This window comes from Onychostoma macrolepis, chromosome 08 (genome assembly GCF_012432095.1).
Source record: "Onychostoma macrolepis isolate SWU-2019 chromosome 08, ASM1243209v1, whole genome shotgun sequence".
In the NCBI taxonomy this organism is placed as follows: domain Eukaryota; kingdom Metazoa; phylum Chordata; class Actinopteri; order Cypriniformes; family Cyprinidae; genus Onychostoma; species Onychostoma macrolepis.
The window spans coordinates 9,399,553-9,425,636 of NC_081162.1; the positions used below are offsets into that span (position 1 = coordinate 9,399,553).

General features: G+C 35.8%; 1 protein-coding gene across 3 annotated transcripts; it reads right to left on the reverse strand.

Annotated features, from left to right (window-relative positions):
• On the reverse strand, positions 1-23,904 carry dok2 (docking protein 2). 3 transcript variants are annotated; one of them, XM_058785595.1, is made up of 6 exons: positions 23,750-23,904; positions 19,680-19,811; positions 19,025-19,192; positions 13,818-13,920; positions 4,797-4,972; positions 1-3,145 (listed from the first exon to the last, which is right to left on the reverse strand). In XM_058785595.1, the coding sequence occupies exons 3-6, from the start codon at positions 19,181-19,183 to the stop codon at positions 2,147-2,149; spliced, it is 1,437 nt and encodes a 478-aa protein (XP_058641578.1). In that variant the 5' UTR covers positions 19,184-19,192; positions 19,680-19,811; positions 23,750-23,904; the 3' UTR covers positions 1-2,146. The 3 variants fall into 3 exon arrangements, with proteins under 3 accessions (XP_058641578.1, XP_058641576.1, XP_058641577.1); XM_058785593.1 differs by lacking the exon at positions 23,750-23,904 and adding an exon at positions 22,263-22,473; XM_058785594.1 differs by lacking the exon at positions 23,750-23,904 and adding an exon at positions 20,195-20,215.
• Positions 23,905-26,084: the final 2,180 nt, after the last annotated feature.

The following is a 26,084-nucleotide window of genomic DNA, read 5'->3' on the forward strand; positions in this document are numbered from 1 at the left end:
TAAGAGAGAAAATATTTTTTATTGACAAAAAAATCAACACCCCTGAAGCTTTCGACTCTCTCACAACGACACACACCACGACTCCAACCACGCAGTGTTTTGGCTCCCTACTGAGGAGAAACAGTGCCCCCTGCTGTTCAACAACCTATTTTACACAACAAGGAACTAGGCCACAGAGTCGGTGCTTAGCAAAGCTTTCATCTTTCATCTTTTTCAGCATTTATGCAGAGCTCATGTCACACCAGCCTCCCAAAGCTGGAATAAGTGCATCAGTGTACTGTAATGACGTCTTAAGTCTGTACCAGTTTACTCCGTTAATGAGTTGCAAAACTATGCTAAAATGTTCCAGTAGCAGATTGCCACCACATCTCTCTTCAGTCTGATGGCAGCGGATAGCTTTAAATTGCCCTCACGTATGCTTTGAACTATATCCAGTCTAATTACAACGATAACAATATGCTGTGTGCATTTAAAACATGGTCAATATACAGTAAAATACATCAAAAACCATTCACATCATGTGCGATGCAGTTCATATTTCTGGAATGCTCTGAAAGAGGAAAGACACTGAATTGATAAGAGCTGTAAAGCGTTTTCAGACTTTTAAAAGTCTCAAGACTGTGTGGGACTCATGAACCGTGGCAGGCAGGGAGCCCAGCAGCATCCTAACAGTGCCCCAGTTTCCCTCTGCAAGTCAAGTTATTATTATTCATGTGTTCCTCAAAATAGGAAGCCTGTGAGAGGGAAAGTCAGAGTCTGGCCTGAATAGTCCAATGATACTCAGCGGAACTCCCTTGTCCATCATTAGTGAGCGGAGGATTAGGTGATGGGCGCCATACATTTTGGGAGAGATCTGCAGGACTTTAATTACCTGTGTGAGCTCTCATCACAGTCCCGTAGAACTGAGACCAGAAAAAAAGACAGAAGAAGGGCTATTAGAGCCCCGCGTTCAACCGAAGCTAAATTACTCTTTGATTTACAACCAGATAAAAATCAACTTCGCCTTTGTAGATAGTGAAGGTCATAGTAGATACGTTTGTGTGCTATTAGGACACTTAATGGGGAATTCACTAAAAATGCACTGTGCCTGCTATAGCGCTGTTTTAGCAGTTGTGGTTATGCAAATTAGTTAACAATGCAAACATGTCCACAGAATTTGTGCTGAATGCAAATGCAGATCTTAAGGGTTGGTTGGCGCATTTAGCTAGACGTTTGCCAAGAGTGGCCTCGTCTAAATAAATAAAACTTTATGAATAAATATTCATGATAAATATAACATAATGATCATTTCAATGGCAAATAGCGATGCAAGTTGTGAACAAGGTGCAGTCTTTAATGAGCCTAATTTACATTTAAAAAAAGGCACTTTAAAACATAACATTCACTGCGCATTGCTACTTTTACATATTTAATTATTGGTTTAGTTTAGTTTAGTTTTTACTGGTTCAACTGGATTACAGGCGTTCTTTAAAAATCCAAAAGTGTGCTCTATATAAATAGGTTTTACAAATAATTTTTCACCTGATCAACATAATGCAATGTTAACTAGGCTGGAAAATAGCAATGCATGTTGTGAATATAAGGTGCCGTCTATAATTAGCCTAATTTACACAAAAAGAGGAGCGTTTGCACTTAAAGAATATTCACTGCATATGGCTATTTTAGTGCATTTAGATGGTTATGGATTATGGGTGCACTTAAACAGCCAAAATTGTGCTCGTTTGAATAAATTGCTTTTATTTCACACTTTACCATCATTTGAAGAATAAACGTTCACAGGATCAATATAGCGCGATGTTAATAACACTACAAATAATGATGCATGTTCTAAAACAAGCCTAATTTACATTAAAAGTGTATGTCTGTGATTCAAATAATGACAATTTAAACATTCGCATTGCAGTGCAATTTTAGCGCATTTGGTTAAAGTTAGGCTACAGTGATTCACCCCCAGAGAGGAATTGAACTGTTAATCGTATCGACCAACGTGATGATACGTGTTGCAGATCACAGCTTTTTGAAGAACAGTAAAGCACTCTGATGACTATTATCCATATGCATATTAATTGATTAAATATTTCATTCACTCATTCGCACACTCACTTATATTTAACTTCACTGTCCTCTTTAGATTCTGAAGCAGTCCTTAGTTATTCTTTTGCACTCCTTTCACCATAATGTTATCATACATTGAACTGTCATCTTCCTCACTGTCCTTCTGCTTTGAAAGCAAGGCCCTCCTGGGAGGTTTAGGAACCGCGTAGTCATCGGCAGAAGCGTTGTAAGGGTACTCATGACCGCTCGGATCCATTACTGTGCCCAACATCTTCCAAGCATGACCTTTGACCTCCTCCGGTTCATCATAGAGCGATGACGGCACACTTGGGGCCACACCACAACCCTCTGGTTCATCATAAATGTGCTCCACTCTTTTGTAAGAATGTGCTTTTCTGTTTGAGAAACGGGTTCTGATTGCAGTTTCATCTATTATGTCATAAAGTGGTTCTGTGTTTTCTAAATTAACTTTCTTGTCATTTTCACAACTGGGTTCTACAAACATGGGTGGAGGGTTTGATGCGGACAAAATGTCTCCCATAACATTCTTGGCAATGGTGTCAAAGGGCAGCGAGTAGTCGGAGTCCTCAGGGTTGGAGCATGTGGAACGTCTGTCTTTTGTATCTCTCTTCTCCCCTGGACTTCCCCGATCTGGATCAGGGGCCATGGCCCGGGAATACATCTCTTCCTCGCTGTTGACCAAAGGACAGCTGCGGAAGTTCTTGACCTGGCTCTTTCGCGGCGGAGGCCTGGTGTCCAGGGTCAGACTCTTGACTCCGGTAAGAAGTTTCTCTGCAGGGGCTTCAAGTCTGGTTTGCTGAGGGTTCTGGGGTTGTTTGAGTCCGTCTCTGATTGCTCCCTCAGTCACCATACTGTAGATACCGGCATCCTCTGCCACAGCTCTCATTCGAGGTGAAGGGGGCATGGTATCTCGCTCCCCACTTGATATCTGCTTCTGAGGTAAATTGACTCTGTGTAGATTGATGGCGGCCTCTACAGATTGGAAGATGCTGTTTCCTTGCTTTGTGTCGAACTCAAAGTTGCCTTCCCCCGAGTCACATCTTCGCCCAGCCTCAAAGGAGAATGTTGCCTGTTTGTTGAGAAATTATACATTTAATTAGTAGTAAGTAGTAAAAAGCTAATGCGAAGACACAACATTTCAATGTAATCTTCAAAAACAATGCATGTACAATACCATCCAAAAGTCTGGGGTAAGTACGATTTTTTTAATGGTTTTGAAAAATGTCTCTTATCCTCACCAAGGCTGAATTTATTTGATTGAAAACACAGTAAAACAGTAGCTAAGCCTCTTTTCTGAACATTTTGAAGGATAGCATCAGAAACAAGTGATGGAAAGGCTTAATTTCGAATAATAAAAAAAAGACTCAATTCTGAAAAAAGTTATAAAAAAAAAAAAAACTCTGAAAAAAAACTTTTTCAAAAAAAGAGTTAATGTGAATAATGGCAGATGGAAATGCATTTGCCAAATAAATTCTGATGTAGCGAACATTAAAGCCATGTAACTAATCGTCTGTTTCCACTGATGGTGTCTTTCCGTTTTTTTTTATTTATTTTAATGATGTTTCATTAACAAAGTTCGGGAGGAGCACGTCAGATACTTAGCCTAATTAGACACAAGTGGTACCCAATCAAGCTAATCAATACACCGGTATAAATACAGCTGACATACCTCCATTCATTTGACGGTTAATCAGCATCCCTCCACCACCCCTTCTCCACCATTATCACTAAAGTTCTCAACACACTATGGGGGGTACTCTGGGTTCGGGCAATTCCCAAGCTCGGAGCCCTTCCCCAGGACAGCACGCCAACAACGTATTACCATACTCGCCAAATACGCATTACGTTACTCGTGCTAAATATATGTAAGTGTGAACTCGTGAATTTACTGTTAATTACTAGGTTACCAATACCACAGTCAACTGCTCAAACAACTTAATGGAAACGCACCTAATTAGCTTTTATTCTCCTTTCAACTAGTAATAATGAGAAATAGTATTACAATAAAAAATTTTAAAAAAAACTTTCTATTTAATATATTTTAAAATGTAATTTGTGATCCTGGACCACAAACCAGTCACAAGGGTCAATTTTAAATTGATATTTATGCATTTGAAAGCTGAATCGATAATCTTTCCATTGATGTATGGTTTATGATAGGACAATATTTGTCCGAGATACAACTATTTGAAAATATTTTGTTTGTCACATGATCCTTTAGAAATAAATGTATATCATCAATGTTGAAAACGGGTGTAATATTTAACTTTTATGTGAAAACCATGATAAGTTTTTGCAGGATTCTAAAAGGAACAGCATTTATTGAAGCTACAAAACATTCTGACCACAATAAAAATGCCTGCCAGGACAAAACCAGGCTGGGAGACCAGCAAACTAGCTTATGCTCGTTTAAATCCCCACCTTCCCCATTTTTATTGAGTAAAATGTTTTTCATAGCATGTGTTTATCAGTGCAAAGTCCTAACAAAATGATTTATGCTGATAACTTTGGCATTTCTAAACTTTTGGTGGCAACATTCTTTCTGACATTTTTTTTTTTTTCACAAGGGAGTCTGGATATTACAATAACATCTCATTCAAATGACAAAGTCTTTTTACAGTTCAATATCCCCATCACTCTACTGGGGCATTATGAAAGACAGAGAGCACACACCTCACTAGCATTAACTGAATGACGGCAGATCACTGTCAAAGCCATACCTTGTCTCTGCCGAACCTGCGGAGGAAGCGATAGGGCCAGGAGTAGAGAACCTCTCCTGTCTTTGGTTCCTTCAGAAGGAGGCTATCAAAATCAGTCCGTAACAGCACTGTTCCTTTCAGGCCGCATCTCTCAGAAGCCTCTGTACGCCTCACCGTCACCTTAAAGTCTTTCATTGCTGAAGACAACAGAAAGGAAAAGCTTTACATAAACAATGTGCCAAAAGAACACAACATATATCAACCACTTGACACTTGACACTTTTTCAAATGAAAAAATAACAGTGCATTCAGCACACTTGTGGCCTTCTGAAGGCCTATGAGTGTCTTAGCGGTTGTAACTTTCAAAATATTTTTAAAAACGTATTAGAATCTACATCTGATGGGTAAACACAAATGGGGTTCTTTAATCATAAAAATGTATAACTCATAAAATAGGCTTTTCTCTGTGAATGAATATACTGATCCCACTCATTTCAACTCTTTTTGGAAGCAGATGGTACGTATCAGAGGTCATTCTCACATATGTACAATAATTCAAAGCAGATTTCTTTTGATGCGACATGTACACAATATAATTGGTTTTTCACACAAGTGTACAGATTTAGCACACGCACTGCTGAGAAACAAGCATCTTATTAGATGTTCTCAGCTAAGAAAGGTCAACACCCCATTCGTTACTGCTGAACTGCAGGGTGAACTGTGTGGCACAGGATTCTGCTGCTGCTCCAGAGGGACTGTCTATTAAAGGGCTCACCATGCAGATGTTTTTCTGCATGAAGCAGACATGGGTGATGAAACTCTATTAATTTCCTGAGGTGAAGTGTCAGGAAGAGACTTTTCTGCACGTCATTCAGTCCAAAAACAGTCGACCCATAACAGTGGGCTATTAATTCAGCCTCTGCATAAATCTAATGCAAATGAGGATGTTTCTCAAAGTCTGAAAGCAGTAGTTAAAATTACTTGTACTATTGTCCTTTAGAATTCAAAATAAATAAATAAATAAACAAATAAACAATATTCGGCTGTTTAGTTTTTGTCAAACATTTTCAGGACATTTCAGGCATGTTCTGTGGAAATGAAAATTTTTACATAAAACAGTGGATTAACAATGTTTTATATCCAAAATACAATTGAAAAAAATATTAAGATTTATTCATACATATAAATAGTTATTTATATAATTTATTTTAAAAATGATTTTAAAATTTACCATAACAGTTTGATTTGGAATTATGCACAAAATATTCTATCACTGCAATATTTAAATATTATTAAATGTTTTATGATTATTTCATATGTCTGTTTAGATGATTATCTAAATTTAATGCTGAATTTTTTCATATATTAAAAAAAAAAAAATTGAAAGTGTTGGTCTGGAACAAGGATAAACAATAAAATATATAAATATTGTTAAAAGCATGTAGCAATAATTTACCAAAAACAGATTTTGAAGGCATGATAAAAACAATTTACAAAAAGTTTACGAGAAAGAAAAAACAAACAAACAATATAACAATATTAGTTATATACTATTATAGTTGTTAATATTTTATATTAACTTTTATATATATTTTCAGTTTTCATTTAATTTTTATTTTAGAAATGTTGTTGTGTGCTTGTTTATTATTAATTAATTTATTATTTGTATTATAATCAGTTAGTTTTTTTCTCTTTCTCCCAGTTTTAGTTCTGCTCCATTTATTCAAGTAAGTGTTATTTTAGTATTTCAACTTCAGTTAGCTACCATTGCAATATTTCTAATTTATTATTCTATTTTAATTTAGTTTAGGTTATTCTTCTAATATTTCTATTTTATTTCAGCTCTATTTTTAACAGTTTTAGTTTAAAATAATAACCCAGGAATAAACACCCATTTGTATGTTTGTATAATGTTTTGTCAATTCATTAATTCGTGTTACTGTACAGGTGCTGGTCATATAATTAGAATATCATCAAAAAGTTGATTTATTTCACTAATTCCATTCAAAAAGTGAAACTTGTATATTATATTCATTCATTACACACAGACTGATATATTTCAAATGTTTATTTCTTTTAATTTTGATGATTAGAGCTTACAGCTCATGAAAGTCAAAAATCAGTATCTCAAAATATTAGAATATTTACATTTGAGTTTGAATAAATGACCATCCCTACAGTATAAATTCTGGGTATCTATTGTTCTTTGAAACCACAATAATGGGGAAGACTGCTGACTTGGCAATGATCCAGAAGATGAACATTGACACCCTCCACAAAGAGGGTAAGTCACAGAAGGTCATTACTGAAAGGTGTGGCTGTTTACAGAGTGCTGTATCAAAGCATATTAAATGCAAAGTTGACTGGAAGGAAGAATTTGGGTAGGAAAAGGTGCACAAGCAACAGGGATGACCGCAAGCTTGAGAATACAGTCAAGCAAAGCCGATTCAATCATTTGTGAGAGCTTCACAAGGAGAGAACTGAAGCTGGAGTCAGTGCATCAAGAGTCACCACGCTCAGACGTCTTCAGGAAAAGGGCTACCAAGCCACTTCTGAACCAGAGACAACGTCAGAAGCGTCTTACCTGGGCTGTGGAGAAAAAGAACTGGACTGTTGCTCAGTGATCCAAAGTCCTCTTTTCAGATGAAAGTAAATTTTACATTTCATTTGGAAATCAAGGTCCCAGAGTCTGAAGGAAGAGTGGAGAGGCACAGAATCCATGTTGCTTGAAGTCCAGTGTGAAGTTTCCACAGTCTGTGATGATTTGGGCTGCCATGTCATCTGCTGGTGTTGGTCCACTGTGTTTTCTGATGTCCAAAGTCAACGCAGCCATCTACCAGGGAATTTTAGAGCACTTCATGCTTCCTTCTGTTGACAAGCTTTATGGAGATGCTGATTTCATTTTCCAGCAGGACTTGGCACCTGCCCACACTGCCAAAGGTACCAAAAGCTGGTTCAATGACCATAGTGTTACTGTGCTTGATTGGCCAGCAAACTCGCCTGAACTGAACCCCATAGAGAATCTATGGGGTATTGTCAAGAAGAAGATGAGAGACACCAGACCCAACAATGCAGATGAGCTGAAGGCCACTATCAGAGCAACCTGGGCTCTCATAACACCTGAGCAGTGCCACAGACTGATCGACTCCATGCCACGCCGCATTGCTGCAGTAATTCAGGCAAAAGGAGCCCCAACTAAGTATTGAGTGCTGTACATGCTCATACTTTTCATTTTCATACTTTTCAGTTGGCCAAGATTTCTAAAAATCCTTTCTTTGTATTGGTCTTAAGTAATATTCTAATATTTTGAGATACTGATTTTTGACTTTCATGAGCTCTAAGCTCTAATCATCAAAATTAAAAGAAATAAACATTTTAAATATATCAGTCTGTGTGTAATGAATGAATATAATATACAAGTTTCACTTTTTGAATGGAATTAGTGAAATAAATCAACTTTTTGATGATATTCTAATTATATGACCAGCACCTGTATGTTACTTTATTTTTGGCTGTTATTGAATGGACCAGTATAGCCAAGAGAGGAAACAACATAGAGAAGTGATAGGGGAAGAGGATCAGCAGAGGACTGGAGCTGGGACTTGACCTCAGTTCACGAGGTGCAGTTGTGCATGTCATTACTTCAGGCCATGCATTGGCATAGTTATGCTAAACTCTTGCATGATTATGCCAATAATCATACTAGAAAGTGGAAGAGAGAGAGATAAAGACAAAGTCTGCGATGTGGTTTGGAGGTATCTTTTTTTCCGTTTGAAACATGGCTCCTCCAGCCACAGTCATACTTCATTGAGAGGAAGTGTATCTTTGCAGAGACAATGCTAGCTTCTGTTTGCAGCTGTCAGAACAGAAGCAACCACTCCACACCTCTCAGCAAATGAAAGAATGGCACTTCCTGCAAAAGAACAAAAAAGCCACACTATATACAGACTAGTGTAAAAATGATACTCATTTCCACATTTACATCCTGTTGTCACTGAGCAACAAGTGGCAAGATTCATATGCAAGATTCTCTCTCTCTCTCTATTGCTCTACATTTTGGCAATGCACCAAATTCACAGCAACTGTTTTGTGGTTGTAACCCCCTATTTCCACTTACTTTCCACATGACCTCATTTGCATAACACACTCTCATACGTTATATCTCTTTCGCCCTCCAGGTGTGTGTCGTGTTCAGGAAGTTGTAAAATCGTAAAAGGTACATTCGATGCAAACAGTGCATTTCATGTAGACATAAATAGAGTGGGATCTAAAGTCTGAGAACTCTTTCACTGTAAGATGCACAGCCTCAGCTCTGCTGTGTTACGGCATAAACAGAGGATTTGATCAGGCGCAGGATTTCCTGTGGCATCCAATCAAGTTTGCTAGCAGGAGGTCACTATCCACCGGCTACTGGTCAAGCATAAGGTTACCATCAGCCAGAGAAACCCCTATCTCTTCCAAATATAGTGTATTAGTAACAAAATATTCTTTCTTGATTCATCAAGGCAAAGCTTTTACATTATTTTAAATGCAAAGTAATCATTTGTGACACTGACTGATATTTTTTAAGACAACAAATGATGGTCTTATTGGTTTGGAGACAGTATTTTTTAAAGAATTTAGTCCTATATTATGGATACATTAAATTAGTTAAAAATGACAGATATTTATAATTTTACACAATATTTGTATTTCAAATAAAGATGTTATTTTGCACTTTCTTTTAATTAAAAAAGAAAAAAAAAACTTTTTCAACACTGATAATACTAAGAAATGTTTCTTGAGCAGCAAATCAACATATTAGAATGATTTCTGAAGAATCATGTGACACTGAAGACTGGATTAATGACTGCTGAAAATAAATTAAATTAATTAAAATATTAAATATTAAAATAACAAATAGTTATGTTTCACAATATTTTACTGTATTTTTGTCCAAATAAAAGCAGCCTTGGTGACCATAAGAGACATTCAAAAACATTAAAATCTTTAAATTGCAAACTTTTTTAACTGAAGTGTAATTTTATGCTGTCCAGCGATAAGTTTTGATTTTACTATAGTGACGATTCTGGCATCAGAAATAAACTGGCGGAGTCGAGATGAGTGACCTCCTAACACTACTGATTTTGGCATGTGGTTTCATATACTATGTGATCTGCTGCTATTTGATGTGGTTTACAGCTTTTTAGTTTCACTAATTTCGCCATAAGGTTTGATTCATTGACTATTTTGTGTTTTTTGTGGTGCATCCTGGTGTAAATATCTGTATGTGCTGAAAATAAGCATTAGTTTTACAGCCTTACAGTTCCCCTCTGATCGCTGAATTCCCCGCACACCCTGTTACCCTGCTGTCGCTTGACAGAACAAGGCCTTCTGATATTTAAATTGAAACAGATGGATTTGATAAAGCGTCTGAATGTGGAACTCCCCCAAGCCCGACACATTCCAGAAAGGAAAGAAAGCAACAGAATGCTGAAGCTCACACAGACATATGGGCCAACTTTTTGTGGACTGAAATAAGTCAATTAGTGCAATGAGATCAATTTAATGCCATTTCTGAATGCGGGCAAATACAGGAACATAATCACCCATGATTAAACAGTCAGGGTTGTGTTCAAATGCCTGGTGAAGTTAGACTGGCTGGGGCAGATTGCCTGGCACCTGTGCTGCATCGGTGATGTGTGTTTTTGTACTTCCACTTCTCTTGACTGTCATTTTGCTGAAAGCCACAATGTGAAACATGTCCACTGAGGACTTCTATCTTTTCCATCTTTGGGGACGTGTTTTGGTTATTTTGTGTTTGCGCATTTGTTTGATAGTCTGTTCGCCTCTTTTTTCAATTTGCTCAATGTAAATGAACAGATGGAAGAAAAAATAAGTACCAAGACTGAAGAAAATGCAGAGTTCAATGGATTCATCCAAAACAGATTCATGCAAAAACTACTTAAACTGAGGCATTTTATATTAATAAAAGCCTATATTACCCCATTAGCATTAATTCAAGGTTGAAATCCTTAATGAAAATGCTTATAAAATTTAAGAATAATATAAAATAAAAAATGTGAAATTTGTTTATACACACACACACACACACACACACACACACACACACACACACACACACACACACACACACATATATATATATATATATATATATATATATATATATGTGTATGTGTGTGTGTATATATATATATATATATATATATATAAATAAAATATATTTAGAAGGACTCATTCAATTGATTAAAAATGACAAAAAAACTTAAATATTTTTTTTTTTTAACATTACAAATGTTTTATCTAGATAAATGCTGTTCTTATGATTTTGTATTCATCAAAGAATCCCAAAAAAATCATGGTCTCCACAAAAATATTAATGAGCAGAACTGTTTTCAACATTGAAAATTACAATAATAATAATAATAATAATAGATTAGCAGCAATTCAGCATATCAGAATGATTTATGAAGAATCATGTGACACTGAAGGCTGGAGTAATGGCTGCTGAAAATGCAGCTTTGCCATCACAGAAATAAATTACATTTTAAAATATATGCAAATAGAAATCAGTTATTTCAAATTGTTATAATTTACAATATTACTATTTTTACTGTATTTTTGATAAAATAAATAGGTTAGCCTAAGAACATAAAAACTTTCAAAAACATTTTTAAAAATCACCAAACTTTTGAATGGTAGTGTGTGTGTGTGTGTGTGTGTGTGTGTGTGTGTGTGTGTGTGTGTGTGTGTATTAGGGGTGTGCCATATCATACCGTCCACGATAATACCGGTATAAATTTGTACATGATAAAAAAAAAAAAAAGTGTCATATCGCAATATCAATGATACAACAACGCAATGACATATTTACTAGGGATGCACCGAAATAAGCAAAAAGACAGAGAAAATTGTACCGAACAATGACGTGACGCTATCAAATGGAGGCGCACACTTATGCAGCAAACATGACGCATTTAAAACTGTCTGAGAAAGACGCAAAAATCATTACAAGCACCGACAGCGAGAGACGGTTTAGTACTGCATCTCATGAGAAGAGGAAGGGGTGGTTGTTGCTAGTTACTGTACAATGATTTAAAAAAAAATGGCCTTAAACAATTAAATACACTGCAGAACTTTGTTTTCTAATACACACATGAATTGCATTCAACCAGCGCTGCAGGAGCTCGCGACGCTGTCTCGTTAGCCAGGGTTCAAAGTGCAAACCGCGAGGGAAATCTGCACTGAAACTGTGTTACTCGTCAGTTTCTCAGTAACACTTTTATGAATTTTTACAAGGCATGTGACAATGTAATACGTGCATCCTCCCAAATTAGTAATGAGAATAATTTAGAAATCTGCTGCTGTCAACAAAAAGAAGCACTGAGGACTTCCTGCGGGTTTCCGTCAAAATGAAAGCTCCATCAACATTCATAAATGTTAGTATTGTAATATTACTGTTGTTCTGTTAAATAAAATTAAAAAGACAGACAACAATAATGATAATAATTGCAACAACTCTATTAATACATTTATTATAACGTTCACACATAGTGTTCAAATTGGGATGTTTTAAAATAATTCCCTTCTGCTCAGCAAGGCTGCATTTGTTTGCAAGCCTGATTCAAGAAGGGGGTCTCAAAAATGGCCACAAAATATTATTTTACTAACTTATTAATTTTAAGTTAAATTGTGCTTTGCTGGTATAATGTCTGCTAGAATGTTAAAAAAATAATAATAATTGTATTAGTGTACAATGTTTAAAAATAATAATGTATTCCATGTAGTGGTTAACATTTAATATTGGAGGCATCCAAGTTATTTGACATATTTGAACTTTTTTCAATCAGTTCAGTAACGCAATAGTTACTTTCCCTGGTAATTGGTTACTTTTATAATGATGTAACTCAGTTACTAACTTTTTTAAAGTAACTTGCCCTTAGCTCATTGGAAAAGGATGGAAAATGCCCTTCATTGTGTTTGCACTAATAAATGCTGCTGCCTGCCAGCTGCAATCACCAATAAAATGTTGTTCCATATTTTTTTGCATATTGTCATAAATATTAATCACAAATATTCTTGAAATATCGTTATATAATTTTAAGGGTATATCGCCCACCCCTAGTGTATGTTTTTTTTGTCTTTATCGTTTTTTTATCGTTTGAGTTATCTGTATTAAGTGTACATGTGTTTACATTCTCAAATACAGCAACTTTTTAAAATAGGTCATAATTTCATTGATGACATTTGATACGGCTTTGACGTACAAGAACGTCTGAATGAGAAAATAATGTGTGTGGTCTGTAAAGAAATACACACAGCTGCTATCAATGTTTCACATAATTACAAAAGAGCCAAATTACACTCCCAAAATAATGTTATCAAATACTTGATGAAATGAAATGAAATGAAAGATGAGATGAAATGAAAGAAACCAGTGTTACAAAGAACAGTACGCTATACCAACTATCAAACAAACAGCACTTACCCAGCATTAGTGAAGTCATAAAAACAAAAATGGACGAAAAGGAAGTCAAACAGGGCACTGAACAATCTTTGAGAACAGCAGGATATTGCGCATTTACACAGATAGTGGTCAATCTGCAAACAAGGCGGACACTCGTGTGATATTTTTTTCCACCACAAGAGAACAAAGATGAGCCACAACTTTCCACTGCGTAACAGAGGAATGAAGAAGTTAGCTGCTGGTTTACAGTATTCACAGCAAAAAATTAACTAGAGGTGTCAGACTAGTGAACAAGCCTATCTCAGCGAAAGCGTGTCAGCTTTGTAGAGGCGGTGTACTAAACTGGTTAATATCTACCTCTACTCCTGTCATGAGTTCTATTTTTTGTATATCTATCACAGAAACTAGCAGCGTGACCTTTATAAGGTACTTCACCAGATCTCTGAAACCAGCTCATCCATCAGAACAGCTCCACAAGCAACTCCTCTTTGTGACTTTAGTCTGTATTCACACTAGTGGTTCAGGAATTACTTGTAATTTTGTGGTTTTGTACACACTGTACACTTCCTTACCAGTTTCTCTGCTGCAGTAGAGAGTGTTGTCCGCCATCGTGACGTCATCAGATTCAGCATGTAAACTGTTTCCTCTCACTGCTCCTCTCTCTGTCCAGCTCATCTACAATGAACAAAAATATACAGCAGTTTATAACACACAACACAAGCTTTAAAAATGCAGTTTTGCCTTACCATGTTGATTCACTAAGCCTATAATAACCGTATAGCAAAATAAATAAATAAAATACACACACACATAAATAAAATGGGCAAAATATGTTGGTAAATTATATTTACATAACATTTTATATGTTTTTAAATACAATTTTAAAATACAAATTTTTATATATATTTGTTATAACAATTTGTCCTTGATTTTTTACATTCATGTCTGTAAACACATGATGTCAGCAAATTTGTATATGCTTTTATGAATATATATTTTTTGAATAAATTTTGTGTCTAGGGGATTTTGATGTACAATGACAAATTAGCTCCACTGTTGCTAACAACTATAACAAAACATGTTTCTTAATTTAAATAAAGTTAAATAAAACACAAATAACAGAAAAACGTAAACCGAACAATTTGCTAAAATAAACTACACAATTTACTAAAATTACTAACTAAAAAAATTTTAAATAAAATAAAAAATAAACTAAAACTCTATAAATTTAAAAAACGAATACGAAAGGTCAAAAACATTTTAAAAAATCATTAAATTAAACCCATTCAAAAGAAAACTGAAAATAGACAAATAAAAGCTATTTCAAAATATTAACAATATCTACAATAGTATATAAATAATACTAAAATTACACTGATCCACTCTGATATGGTGATCACAGGCAATCACAGGTAGAGTGTACCTCAAACCATTAGATTCACAGACATGCATAATTTGAGATCCACAGTCTTAAATCACTCACAATTGTTATAGCACAAAACACTCACTGCAGTTACAATACAATTAAAGTTTTCAACAGTAAAACATACTCAGCAAAATACAGTCTTTTTCACACTGTTAGTCCTCTATCAGCAAGTGTCATTTTCAGTGGTATGTGCGATGGAAATTCTCTTTGCACTTCTTTATTTTTTGCACCAGCTGAAATGCCATTTAACTTCACCATAAGACTTTGGACAAATGGCCTTTGTTGAGGAACCACATTCTGAGCCAACAAACGCTCTCCAAAACCAAGCCAAAGTGACCATATTATGTTGCACAACAGAAACCTTCTCAGCATAAAGCCGTATTCATTTCCCCCAGTGCATTACATCAAGCTCTTCCATTCCACAGCATTCCTCATTCAACAGCCACAACACAGCTTCTACTGTTGGCTTTCTGTAGCACCACTTCAGTTTCAAATTCTCAAAGACAGCAGCCTTTAGGCAAAAGCTAAAAAGCTGGAGGAACCTGAGACATCATGCATAAGCTCAGCATTCCCATTGGTCTATATCATTATCTATTCAAATCCATAGCTGAACGATTCAATTCCATATCTGGCAAGCATCATGCTTGCTGTTTCTCATTCTAAGGTGCAGGGATTTGAACAAACCTCTAAGCCCAAGTTTTAAAGCTTGGTGTGTAACTCGTCTCACATTGTTTGTGCTACAGACATGATTGATAGATTTCCAATCAAAGAGAAGCCAATTTCTCATCTGGCAGCCAGAGCTGGGCAAAATTCTGACTGAAGAATTGGCTTCCATTCTATTCATGATTTGGAGTATGAATTAAATTTGTCATGTCCCATATGAAGTTGAATTGAAATTGACATTAAAATCAAGGGAAAAGGAATCTATCTATCTATCTATCTATCTATCTATCTATCTATCTATCTATCTATCTATCTCTATCTGTATAATCTAACTACAGTATCTATGTATCTGTCTATCTATCTATCCATCTATCCATTTATCTATTTATATTATCTATCTATCTATCTATCTATCTGTCTGTCTGTCTGTCTGTCCGTCCATCTGTCTGCCTGTCTATCTATAGTATCTAACTACAGTATCTATGTGTCTGACTGTCTCTATCCATCCATCATCTATCAATAGATCCATTCGTTCATTTAACTATCTGTCTGTCTATCTATCTATAGCATAGGTCACTAACAGGCGGACCGCGGTCCGGGTCCGGACCCAGAAACCGTCCCATCTGGACCCGGACTTACATATCTAGCTATTTCAACTGGCGCAGCTTTTGTAGTCTTTACGGTAGCGGACTCCGGTCCGAATCCGTGAAGGCTTTTGACATAATGAAATAAATACCAAACGCTAATTTCTAGTACATCAAATTGATATCTAGCAGATCAAGGTCAGCTCTAGAGCCGTTTGGGTGCGGTTGTGCGTGCAGTGATGAGAGCAGAGAGCTGCCTGCTGCGCACAGACGGATGAAGCTTTCAGTGGGTGAAAAGCAATGGCATTTTCAAAAATTAGGAAAGTTGACGGGTCCTTAAAAATCTTAAATGTTACAAGAAAGTCTTAATTATGATCTCAGGAGGTGTTAAATGTGGGGACTGAAAGACAAGAATTGCGCTATTCTTTGAATAAATATGAGCGCTGCACGTTTCAAAGTCATCTGCTTTGCTGCTTTGTGGAGTCTGTCTGTTGGGCTTTGTGTACTGCCATTCCCAAAGTGCCACCTGCTGGAAGAGAATGATTTTCTATTTTCAATCAGCCCGTACAGTCTTCTGTTATCAAAGGCCAATGTGAAAATCAATCCATGTTTTTAAGCAAACACGCAGAGTTGTAAATGTGAACTGGTGGATCAACAAGAAGATGTGTTATAAAATGTAAACAATTAAGGCAGTAAAATATATTTATATGTTATTTAATTAATATAATACTTGATTGTTTTTGTGAAAACCTGCATCTGAACAGTAAATCGTGCTTTTTACAGTCATTTAATTTTTTTTTTTTTTTTTTTTTTTGCAGGTCTTAAAAAAAAGGTCTTTAAAAGTCTTGAATTTAAGCTTAAATATCCTGCAGATACCCTGGCCTGGCAAAAACCATCAATTGTTTTTTATATATAATTGTTCGGACCTCGGCTGGTGGGGAGGGTTCATTACTGGACCTCGAGCCGTTTTAGTTGAAGACCCCTGATCTATAGTATCTAATTACAATATTTTTCTATCTATCTATCTATCTGTGTGTTTGTCTGTCTCTCCATCAATAGTATCTAATTACAATATCTATCTATTAATCCATCCATCCATCAGTCTGTCTGATTGTCTGTCTCTCCATCTATAGTATCTAACAGTGTTGGGGGCAACGCATTACAAGTAACGCGAGTTACGTAATCAGATTACTTTTTTCAAGTAACTAGTAAAGTAATGCATTACTTTTTAATTTTTAAGAAACTATCTGAGTTACTTTTTCAAAAAAGTAACGCCAGTTACTTTGTTTTCTCATTTATTGACTGACAAGTCTTCTGTCCTCATATTGAGAGAAATACAGAGGTGTTGTGTGCGCTGTGTGAACATGATGTTACTGTAGTTCTAGACTAAATGTGAATGTGCATTAATTCATCCCACTCGCAAAAAAAGATTTAGTATTCATCAAAATGAATTAAAACAGTGAAATGCAAACTCAGAATATGACGTAAACCTGCAGTAATTAAATGTTAAATAACACAAATGAATCTAATCCCATTTTATTAACCAATGTCTTTGCTGCTGACCTTTGATGATCCAGTTCAACCATACTAATAAGCAAAAATGACTTTAGATAAACTAAAAATTGTGCTTCATTGTTTATTGCTGAAGAGTGTTGAACCTTCTTCTACTGTACAGACGTGAATTTAATATTTTCCTTCAGCCTGAGGTTTAGTCGTTACACTTTTTGGTGTGAAAGAGCTTTTACATTTGCTATAAATAGAACTTCTTGTATTAAAAACAATCAAGCCCTGCTCTTATTTAAAAAGTAACACGAAAGTAACGCAAAAGTAACGTAACACATTACTTTCCATAAAAAGTAACTAAGTAACGTAATTAGTTACTTTTTTAGGGAGTAACGCAATATTGTAATGTATTACTTTAAAAAGTAACTTTCCCCAACACTGGTATCTAAATACAATATCTATCTATGCATCCATCCATCCATCCATCCATCTATTAATTTTTCCTATCTGGCTGTCTTTCAATCAGTCTTTCTCTCTTAAATTAAAAATGTTTTTAATTTAATTCCATTTAATAATTTAATAACTGTTACATTTTAATTTAATGTCCTTGCATTCAAATTTGAATTGCAGTTCTGCATTCTGTTTTCTACCTTAACTCAAATGCAGTAATTGAATTGGAGTTTTACAGGCAATCTCAATTTAATTCTGAGAACTGCACAATTCTTGCTGGCAAGCAATATCATCTGGGAAAATTCCACTGGAGGAAACCCAGCTATATCTAGGGACCAAAACCTCTTAGGAACCACTCACATTTACAAGGTGTTAAAATGTAGTTCATGTGGATATGAAACTAACAAAAAGAATTTAATAAAGTAGGTATAGTATAGTAGGTACTGCTGGAGCTTTCATAAGGTCGACCCTTTGGGTACAGGACCCTTTACTCAGAAAATACTTCTTAGCCCATGTAATGTCACAAAGCATTTACTTTAACCCATGGCCAGAACAGAGCAAGAGTGAAGCTCTACATGTTGCAACTGTCCTCAAAGAGAGCTTACGTACCTCTAACATCTATTAAGTCAATGTTACTTGGCAGTTACTTCCTTTATTTGAACTATAACTGTCACTCACAACACAAACAACTTCCCTTCTTTAAAGGAGGAAAGAGAAGCTCTTCTTTGCACAACTAGAGCAACATGAGAAACTCCATGAGTCACACGAGCAAGTTTCTGATCAGCTTTGAAGGGCTTTTACATCTGCTGAGATGACAAAAAACCTTGGCGAGCTGCTGCAATTTGAATCCTCAATTTTAGCATAAGGAGCCGACAAGCTTTCAGCAAAGACAATCTCTACAGTCTTAGCTGATGGCAGAAGTAAACATAAATGTCTGTTACACTGGCATGCCACAGGAACTTCAAAAACACAACTGCGGTTACAAAGCCCGGAACAAAAAACGGGACCAAACCTGGAAACTTTGATATAACCGCTATACACTTTTGCAATCAGGTGTCAAGTGAGGTTTTGCACCACAATACTCCAAAACAGAAAAAAGGCAAAAGCAGTGTTAAAAGAGACAATCACACAATTTGAAAGCAGTGTTAAATACCGGAAAGGCAATTTCACACAGTTTCTGGATCCAGTCCTCCAGTTCAGCTGTCTCAACGGCGAAAATAAATGTCTTTTCAGTTGTCTCCACCAAAAAAGGTCCACAATCCCGTGGACAGCCTTCAATATCAGCCTCAGAAACACGAATGCAGTCATTCATTTTTATCACCTGTAATAAAAAAACAACAACATAAAACTCAAAAATTGAGATTTAAAAACCTAAACCTTTAAAAAAGCTTTTTTTTTTTTTTAAATGTTTTCCAACAAGTGGAACAACACATCAGCATTTAAATACGCTCCAAGATGTCCAGATTTGCAAATTGTGTGGGTAGTATGATGCATTAACATTTCCAGATCTGATCATTCTCCATATGCATTAATTTCAGAATATGTGAAAATCCTACTTATGTATGGAAGAGGGGATTTTTATTTATCATATTACATAGCAGAAATGGGAACAGATTTAATGGCACTTCCTGCAAATTGTTTGTACATGTCCGCCCACACATAAACCATGTGCATGACCCCCCACCGAGTTTGATTGTTCATGTACCGTGGCACATCAAGGATCTACATCACTCTCCTCAGATACACCGCATCTTATTTGTTATGTTCGCAGTACATGGAAAATTTGAGCTCCACGGTTTGTTGCTCACCTTTTTGTTTTCCTGTTTGCGGTTGGCTTTCTCCAGCGTGTTGCCAGCTCCATCTTTAAACTCAAAAAACTCAAGGCGAGAGATGGAGCAGGAGCTCTCTCGGAACAGCACGGACCAGACCTTACGCCATTTCTGAAACAGAAAGAAGATAAACGGCTGAAAGTGATGTAAACTGTCACACTTTTTTATTTGCGTTGTCCTCTAGGCATGCACAAAAATGAGATATAAAACTAATGGACCTCATTATATTTCAGGATGTCTAATATAAAACAACATTAGAAGAAAGCACCTAACATCTGTAAAACATATTAGAGCCATAAAATATCATCTTGGGACAAAACCTGACTCATATATAGATGGGTAGGGTGAATCACTGGGTTGTCAAACTTTTTTCCCCAAAAAACAAATTACTCATGCACAATCCTGTTTTAAAATCTAATTTTGAGGCACAATATTCACATAATCATGTTTATTTTTAACGTGGCATGCAAAAAAATTTTTTTAAACTTACTCACATGCATCTATAAATCACATATGATTATCCCTTCTGGTTAGTTGATAAAAAGCTAGATTAAAGGGGTAAGACATCTTACCCACCGAAATACTTTACCCTACTCTCTTCCCCATAGTAAAACAAAGTTTTCATAATGTCAGCGATATTACCGACAACTTTGCACTTTACCAACACTTTTGCACTTGTCTTTGACCTTAAAATGGGAAGTGGTTAATGTAAAAATAAACAGAGTACATCTTCCCATAATGATTTTTAAACTAAAGTCACTAAACAGTCCAACAGGTCAATAAGAAACACATGTAGAAGAATGCTGATTAAGATAATGAGGACTTATTCAATTGGCTCAAGTGCCTAGGGATGGTTGGATCATGTGAGCATCAATTGATAGCATTTAAAGTGTGAGATTCCTCAGTCAGGAAATACCTGTAATAAGATGAAGATTTTAAAGAATCTCAGAGGTACGGACATTACCTACCATTTCAGAGAAATTCATGGCCTCAAACAGCACATAATCTATTACAGATGCAACTCACTCCTTGTGGTTTCCTAAAGAGATAGCCCTGATCCTATTGCTAACATTAGCTCACTTTAATGGACTCCAGCAGCCCATAAGTCCTCTAAATTATGCCAACAGACTATTCCTCTGCTGCAGTCCCATATGGCGGAACCAACAATATTATCAGTGGCATCAATCAAAATGAAGTGAAAATGGTTTTAAATGAGAATATGGACAAGTTAAAGTAGATCACGTTCATAGTTCAGGAAGTTGTTCATGACACTGCCAGTGAGCTTAATATGATTCATGAATTTCTCTCTTATTGTAATAGCTCAATAGATATGGAGTATTTGGCGACAAACATGTGGTTCAAATTAGGAAAAGTGAAGGCTGCTAATTGAAATTCATAAGCCCAGCAAGCTGCGCACAAATTTATAATGCAGAAGTCTTTTTTTCCCAATTATTCATTCACTTGTGAGTTCAAACTGTCGCACTAACATGCATAAAACACATACTTTTACACCCTTATGAAAACATTAATATTCAATATCTGATCCCCAGATCTCTATCGGTATTTTATATTTTAATGCAAGCGGGTAAACCTAATTCAACTAATTAATTAAGTTTCCCACACTGCAAAAATGTTGTGCATTTAATGGCAAAAGACTGTAAAATGTTACGCTAAAAAAGTGTTAATTAGTTAACGATAAGATATTGCATTACAATTTTAATATTAACATGATGGTGTTTTATATTTGTGTGCATGACACTGTGTGTACCTTCAATATTTTAATATACTTCATCATGTGGGAAAGATCATTGTTATGAGCAGTGATTCTACTGTACATGTGGCTTTTTTCATGACCACCTGTGTTTTTTGGTGGTTGCCAGTGTTTTATGAAGGTTCGAAACTTTTAATACTTCAGTTGGCTGTTATTTTAACATTATATCAGTTAATGAAATAATCTTCAGTTGGCTGTTATTTTAACATTATATCAGTTAATGAATTTATTTATTTTTTTACTGTAAATTACTGCAAACCTAAAATTCTGCTACATATTTTAAGGTAAAAAAAAAAATTATTGGTTAATTTCAGTTTGTTTGTTTTTTTGTTCATCAAGGGTACATTAGTGATTCCATTCCACTAGGCCTTAATGTTTGGACAGATACCAAACAAACAAATTTGCACTCTTATTAACTGTCAAATTAAATAAAATAAAAAATAAAATGATATCATCTATCTGTCTGAAATAAGAACAGCTGCTCTGCAATATTTCAAACAAATGCACACAAAATTCTAGGTGTTATACAGGAACTAAAGAAGGGCCAACTGTCCAGTAGTATTTTGCAACAGAACATTTTGCAATTATTTGAGATTTTTTTTTAAAAATCTAAAGCGTTTTTACAATATTCATGGATTTCACTATTTTGCGGTAATTTATGTAATGGAGTAGATACAATCTACGGTCGGGCCAAATGAGTCTTCGTTTTGTTCTATGACAGTAGTTCCAGAAAACAACACGATTGTTCTTTGAAATAAGCCCCCTGGTGAGTAAAGCTTATTCTGTCTTACCTTCCCAAACCGCTGCTGTTGTAAATACAGCATCCCCTTCTTTCTAATATCCTCCTCCATTTCTCTCGGTCTTGTCTCCGACCCAGCTCCTTAAGACTGTCTCATCTAATGTATTGTGATGCTTTTGTCGCAATGCTTGTGACGCAAACAGCATCTCCAAGTTCCGCCATATCTACTTCCTGTATAGCCCAGAAGAGTTTACACTTCTTTGCAGAGCTGTGCAATAGCCTCTGTAAGAGCCAAAGCCACAATGATTACTCAAGATCATGAGTTTCCACATGTTACTTTACACCCAAATGAGAGGAAACATAGTTGTATTTTAAATTTAAAAACATCACAAACTATTTAAACCCAGGAAATTAGGCAAATTATATTAATTGTACATTTTTTTGCATCATTACATGAGGCCTGAGCGTTTCCATATTATTGTTCCATATTATTTTGTTGAAAATTTAAGCAGTAAATTGGTAATCATTTTTAAAATATTAAGCAAGAAGGTAATGTAAGTAACGTCACTGATTTATATTTGTCCCATAAGAGCTATTTTAAGATCTGAGGTCTTATTTTTCAGGGTCTGTGGTCAACTGCAAACTTCCTGCTCTATGGTGCGTCAAGTTTCCATCACACACATGCGCGCACACAAACCAATTTACCATCCAGACAATGAGGGATGCTTTACTGACCATTGCCTGCATCTCTCTAGCTAGCTGTTTTAGGATAGACAAAGGCTATTAATTAATCATAGTCTACACAAGTTAAACATTGTCTTGTATATTAAATAATTTAATGAACACAATACCAGTAATAGTCTTAGTGTGCAACTAGATGTTTGTCATGTGTATATTTATTGTAATGGATGTGTGCCAAAGGATAAAGCTCTCCTTGATGAGTTTCTGTGAAGCTGCTTTAAAGCAATATAAGAGAAAAAAAAGAAAAATTATATACATATATATATATATGTGTGTGTGTGTGTGTGTGTGTGTGTGTGTGCGTTTGTAGTATACAATTTGTAAAGGTCTGTGATGTAAAATGTATTTAAATAAATGTATTTAATCATGTAATAATGACCCAGTTCTATATTAGGCCTCTGCCTTTTGGATTGCAGCGTTAATGCAACACAGCTGTCAGACCTACAAACAAACAAACAAACCCCTTTTTCCAAAGGATGTCTGCATTCAGTTGACCAGAATCAAACAGAATTCTGTCCCAAATATTTTCTGAACAAAAAAGAGCTGCACGCCTGTGCAAAAATGTTGCCTCCACCATGATACAATGTTGTGGGTGTTTTCCAGGGCGTCGCTAGTGTTTTTAAAAACATAACTAGCTATTAGGTGTTTCTGGTGGTTGCCTACTATTAGGCTACTTACCAAATGAAATTATCCCATTCTAAGTCTCTATAATATTCATATCTCTTCGTTAATGCAAGTTTAACTCGCTTTTCATTCAATGGAAAAAAATAAGCCATATCACTTCAAGTAACAGCTCACCTCTGCTCACCACGCTTCATAACCTGAGGTGTCATTTAAGCCTGTGCGGGAAGAAATCTATGTCGAAGTTTAATGCGTAAGGGTTCGTTTATACCTCAAATCAAAAAAATGAACAGTAATACAAAAAAAAAGACTACATGTTTCTAAGTAGTATCTTCTCACTGCCCTCTAGGGCCTCAAAGCAGTACTGCACGTGATCTGTCATCACACCGCACACACTTCATGAAAGATCGCTCTCTGTGACACATAAATATGTTTGACAGCGTATATCAACACACATTTCTGAAAAGTCTCATTTAACTAAGAACAATGAGATGATTAAATTGTAAAATAGTACAATGAAAATAATAAACAACTGGCAAACAAGGCAGAAAAATAGAGAAAGGAAGAGAGACTTTTTATGACAGTTGTTTGTTTGTCATTATTACCCCTTTTGATGTTGTTGTTTTGCAACTTTCTGTTAGTACTTCAACTTGTATTGCATCTAATGGAACACTTAACCTCTAATGACTGCAGAAACTGTCAGCGTCATATTTTTGCCTCATAAGTTCATCAAAAAAAAAACTTTCTCTTTACTTATTCCCTCCTTTGGTAGTTTGTACTTATTTGAACAATGCCTGAGACTTGGTGTTGCAAGCACTTCGTCTGTCTGATTGCCTCTTCAAGATGAATCGCTTTATGTATTCCCCAATTGTAAGTCGCTTTGGATAAAAGCGTCTGCAAAATGACTAAATGTAAATGTAAAATGTAATCTGACTTATTACTTGTAGTTTTACTGTTGCTCATTTGTCTGTTATTCTTCCTCAGTCGTGAATATGAACTCTTCCTGTTGTCTTCCACGCTCACTTTATTGATTACAATAAATCCACTCAGAAGACTGATGATCTTTCACACAGCACATGGAACTCATTTTCTACAAAACTGGAAGGAAAACAAAAGCATGGAAGTGACTTTAAGAGTCTGGAACTGCTTTTCTTTATTTAAATCAGACAGAGGCGGCTCTTTTGGGAGCAGAGAGGCCTTTTTTAAGTGGCTATCATGGTTTAGCATTAGCCATGCAATGAATGCTGCAGGGGGATTTGAGTGCCTGTGGTGACTGTTTTTGATGGAGACCAAAAAGAGAAAAATGAACAATAGTCATTTTGTTATTTTTCTTCTTCGCCTCGGAAACTATGCTTTCTCAACCAGCAATAACTAAATCTGGGAAGCTATATTAATTCATCTGCATGTCTTTTTGGTTGTCTACTGCATTTCCTAAAGCTATTTGTTTGAATTTCAAGCCTTTTTTTTCAGCCTCCATCTCTGTGCCAGTAATGTCTTTTCATGACACAGGATATTAGCGGATTCTTGGGCAGAGAAGGGAAGCCCCTCGCTGCTGGCTCTGGAAGTTCACACGATCCCTTGAATATTTCTACAGTTTTCCATAGAATTTGAGGGAAAGAAAAATAACTGGTGGCAATGAAACAGAAACCAACAACTCTCTCATACTACTGGAAACTATAGATTTTTGTCTTGGGAACTGTCATTCCGACTAAAAATCACAGTTCACCCAAAATTGAACATTTGTTGAAAATGTATTCGTCCTCAGGCCATCCAAGATGTAGATGAGTTTGTTTCTTCATCAGAACAAATTTAGAGAACTTAAACATTACATCACTTGCTCATCAATTAATCATGTGCAGTGAATGGGTGCCGTCAGAATGAGAGTCCAAACAGTTGATAAAAACATCACAATAATCCACAAGCAATCCACACGACATTAACATCTCGTGAAGTGAAAATCTGTGTGTTTGTAATAATCAAATCCATCATTAAGGCATTTGAACTTTACATTTAAATATTGGATGGCCTGATAGTGAGTACACAAGAGAGTGAGTGACAAGGGAGATCCTCTATGATACATCCTACCCATAAAGTCAAAAACTTTAGCACGTCTAATAGAGGTGTTTTGAGTTTTCAGAGTGTTTGGTTGTTTAAGACGAGAGGAAACGGCTCTGTCCCAGGGTGCTCTCAGTCTGAAGTGATTTAGACCTTACTGCAGGCTAATTGCTTTAACAGTTGGTTGCTGGGTGGAAGTCATGCAAATGGACCCTTCAACCACGTTGTTACATTCAGTTTTGGTGTATAACTCTACATTAGTATTTTTACAGTAGAACTACTGTACAGTACAGTACATTTATGTAAAATACCATCAAATGTTCTCCAATCCTCTGATTAGACGTTTGAAACAACCTAGTGTCAAAATGTGAATCTTTAACACATTTTAAATAATGTAGCATCAAAAGCGTAACCTAAAATTACACGCAGAGCTGTTATCATAATTATTCTGAGTTAA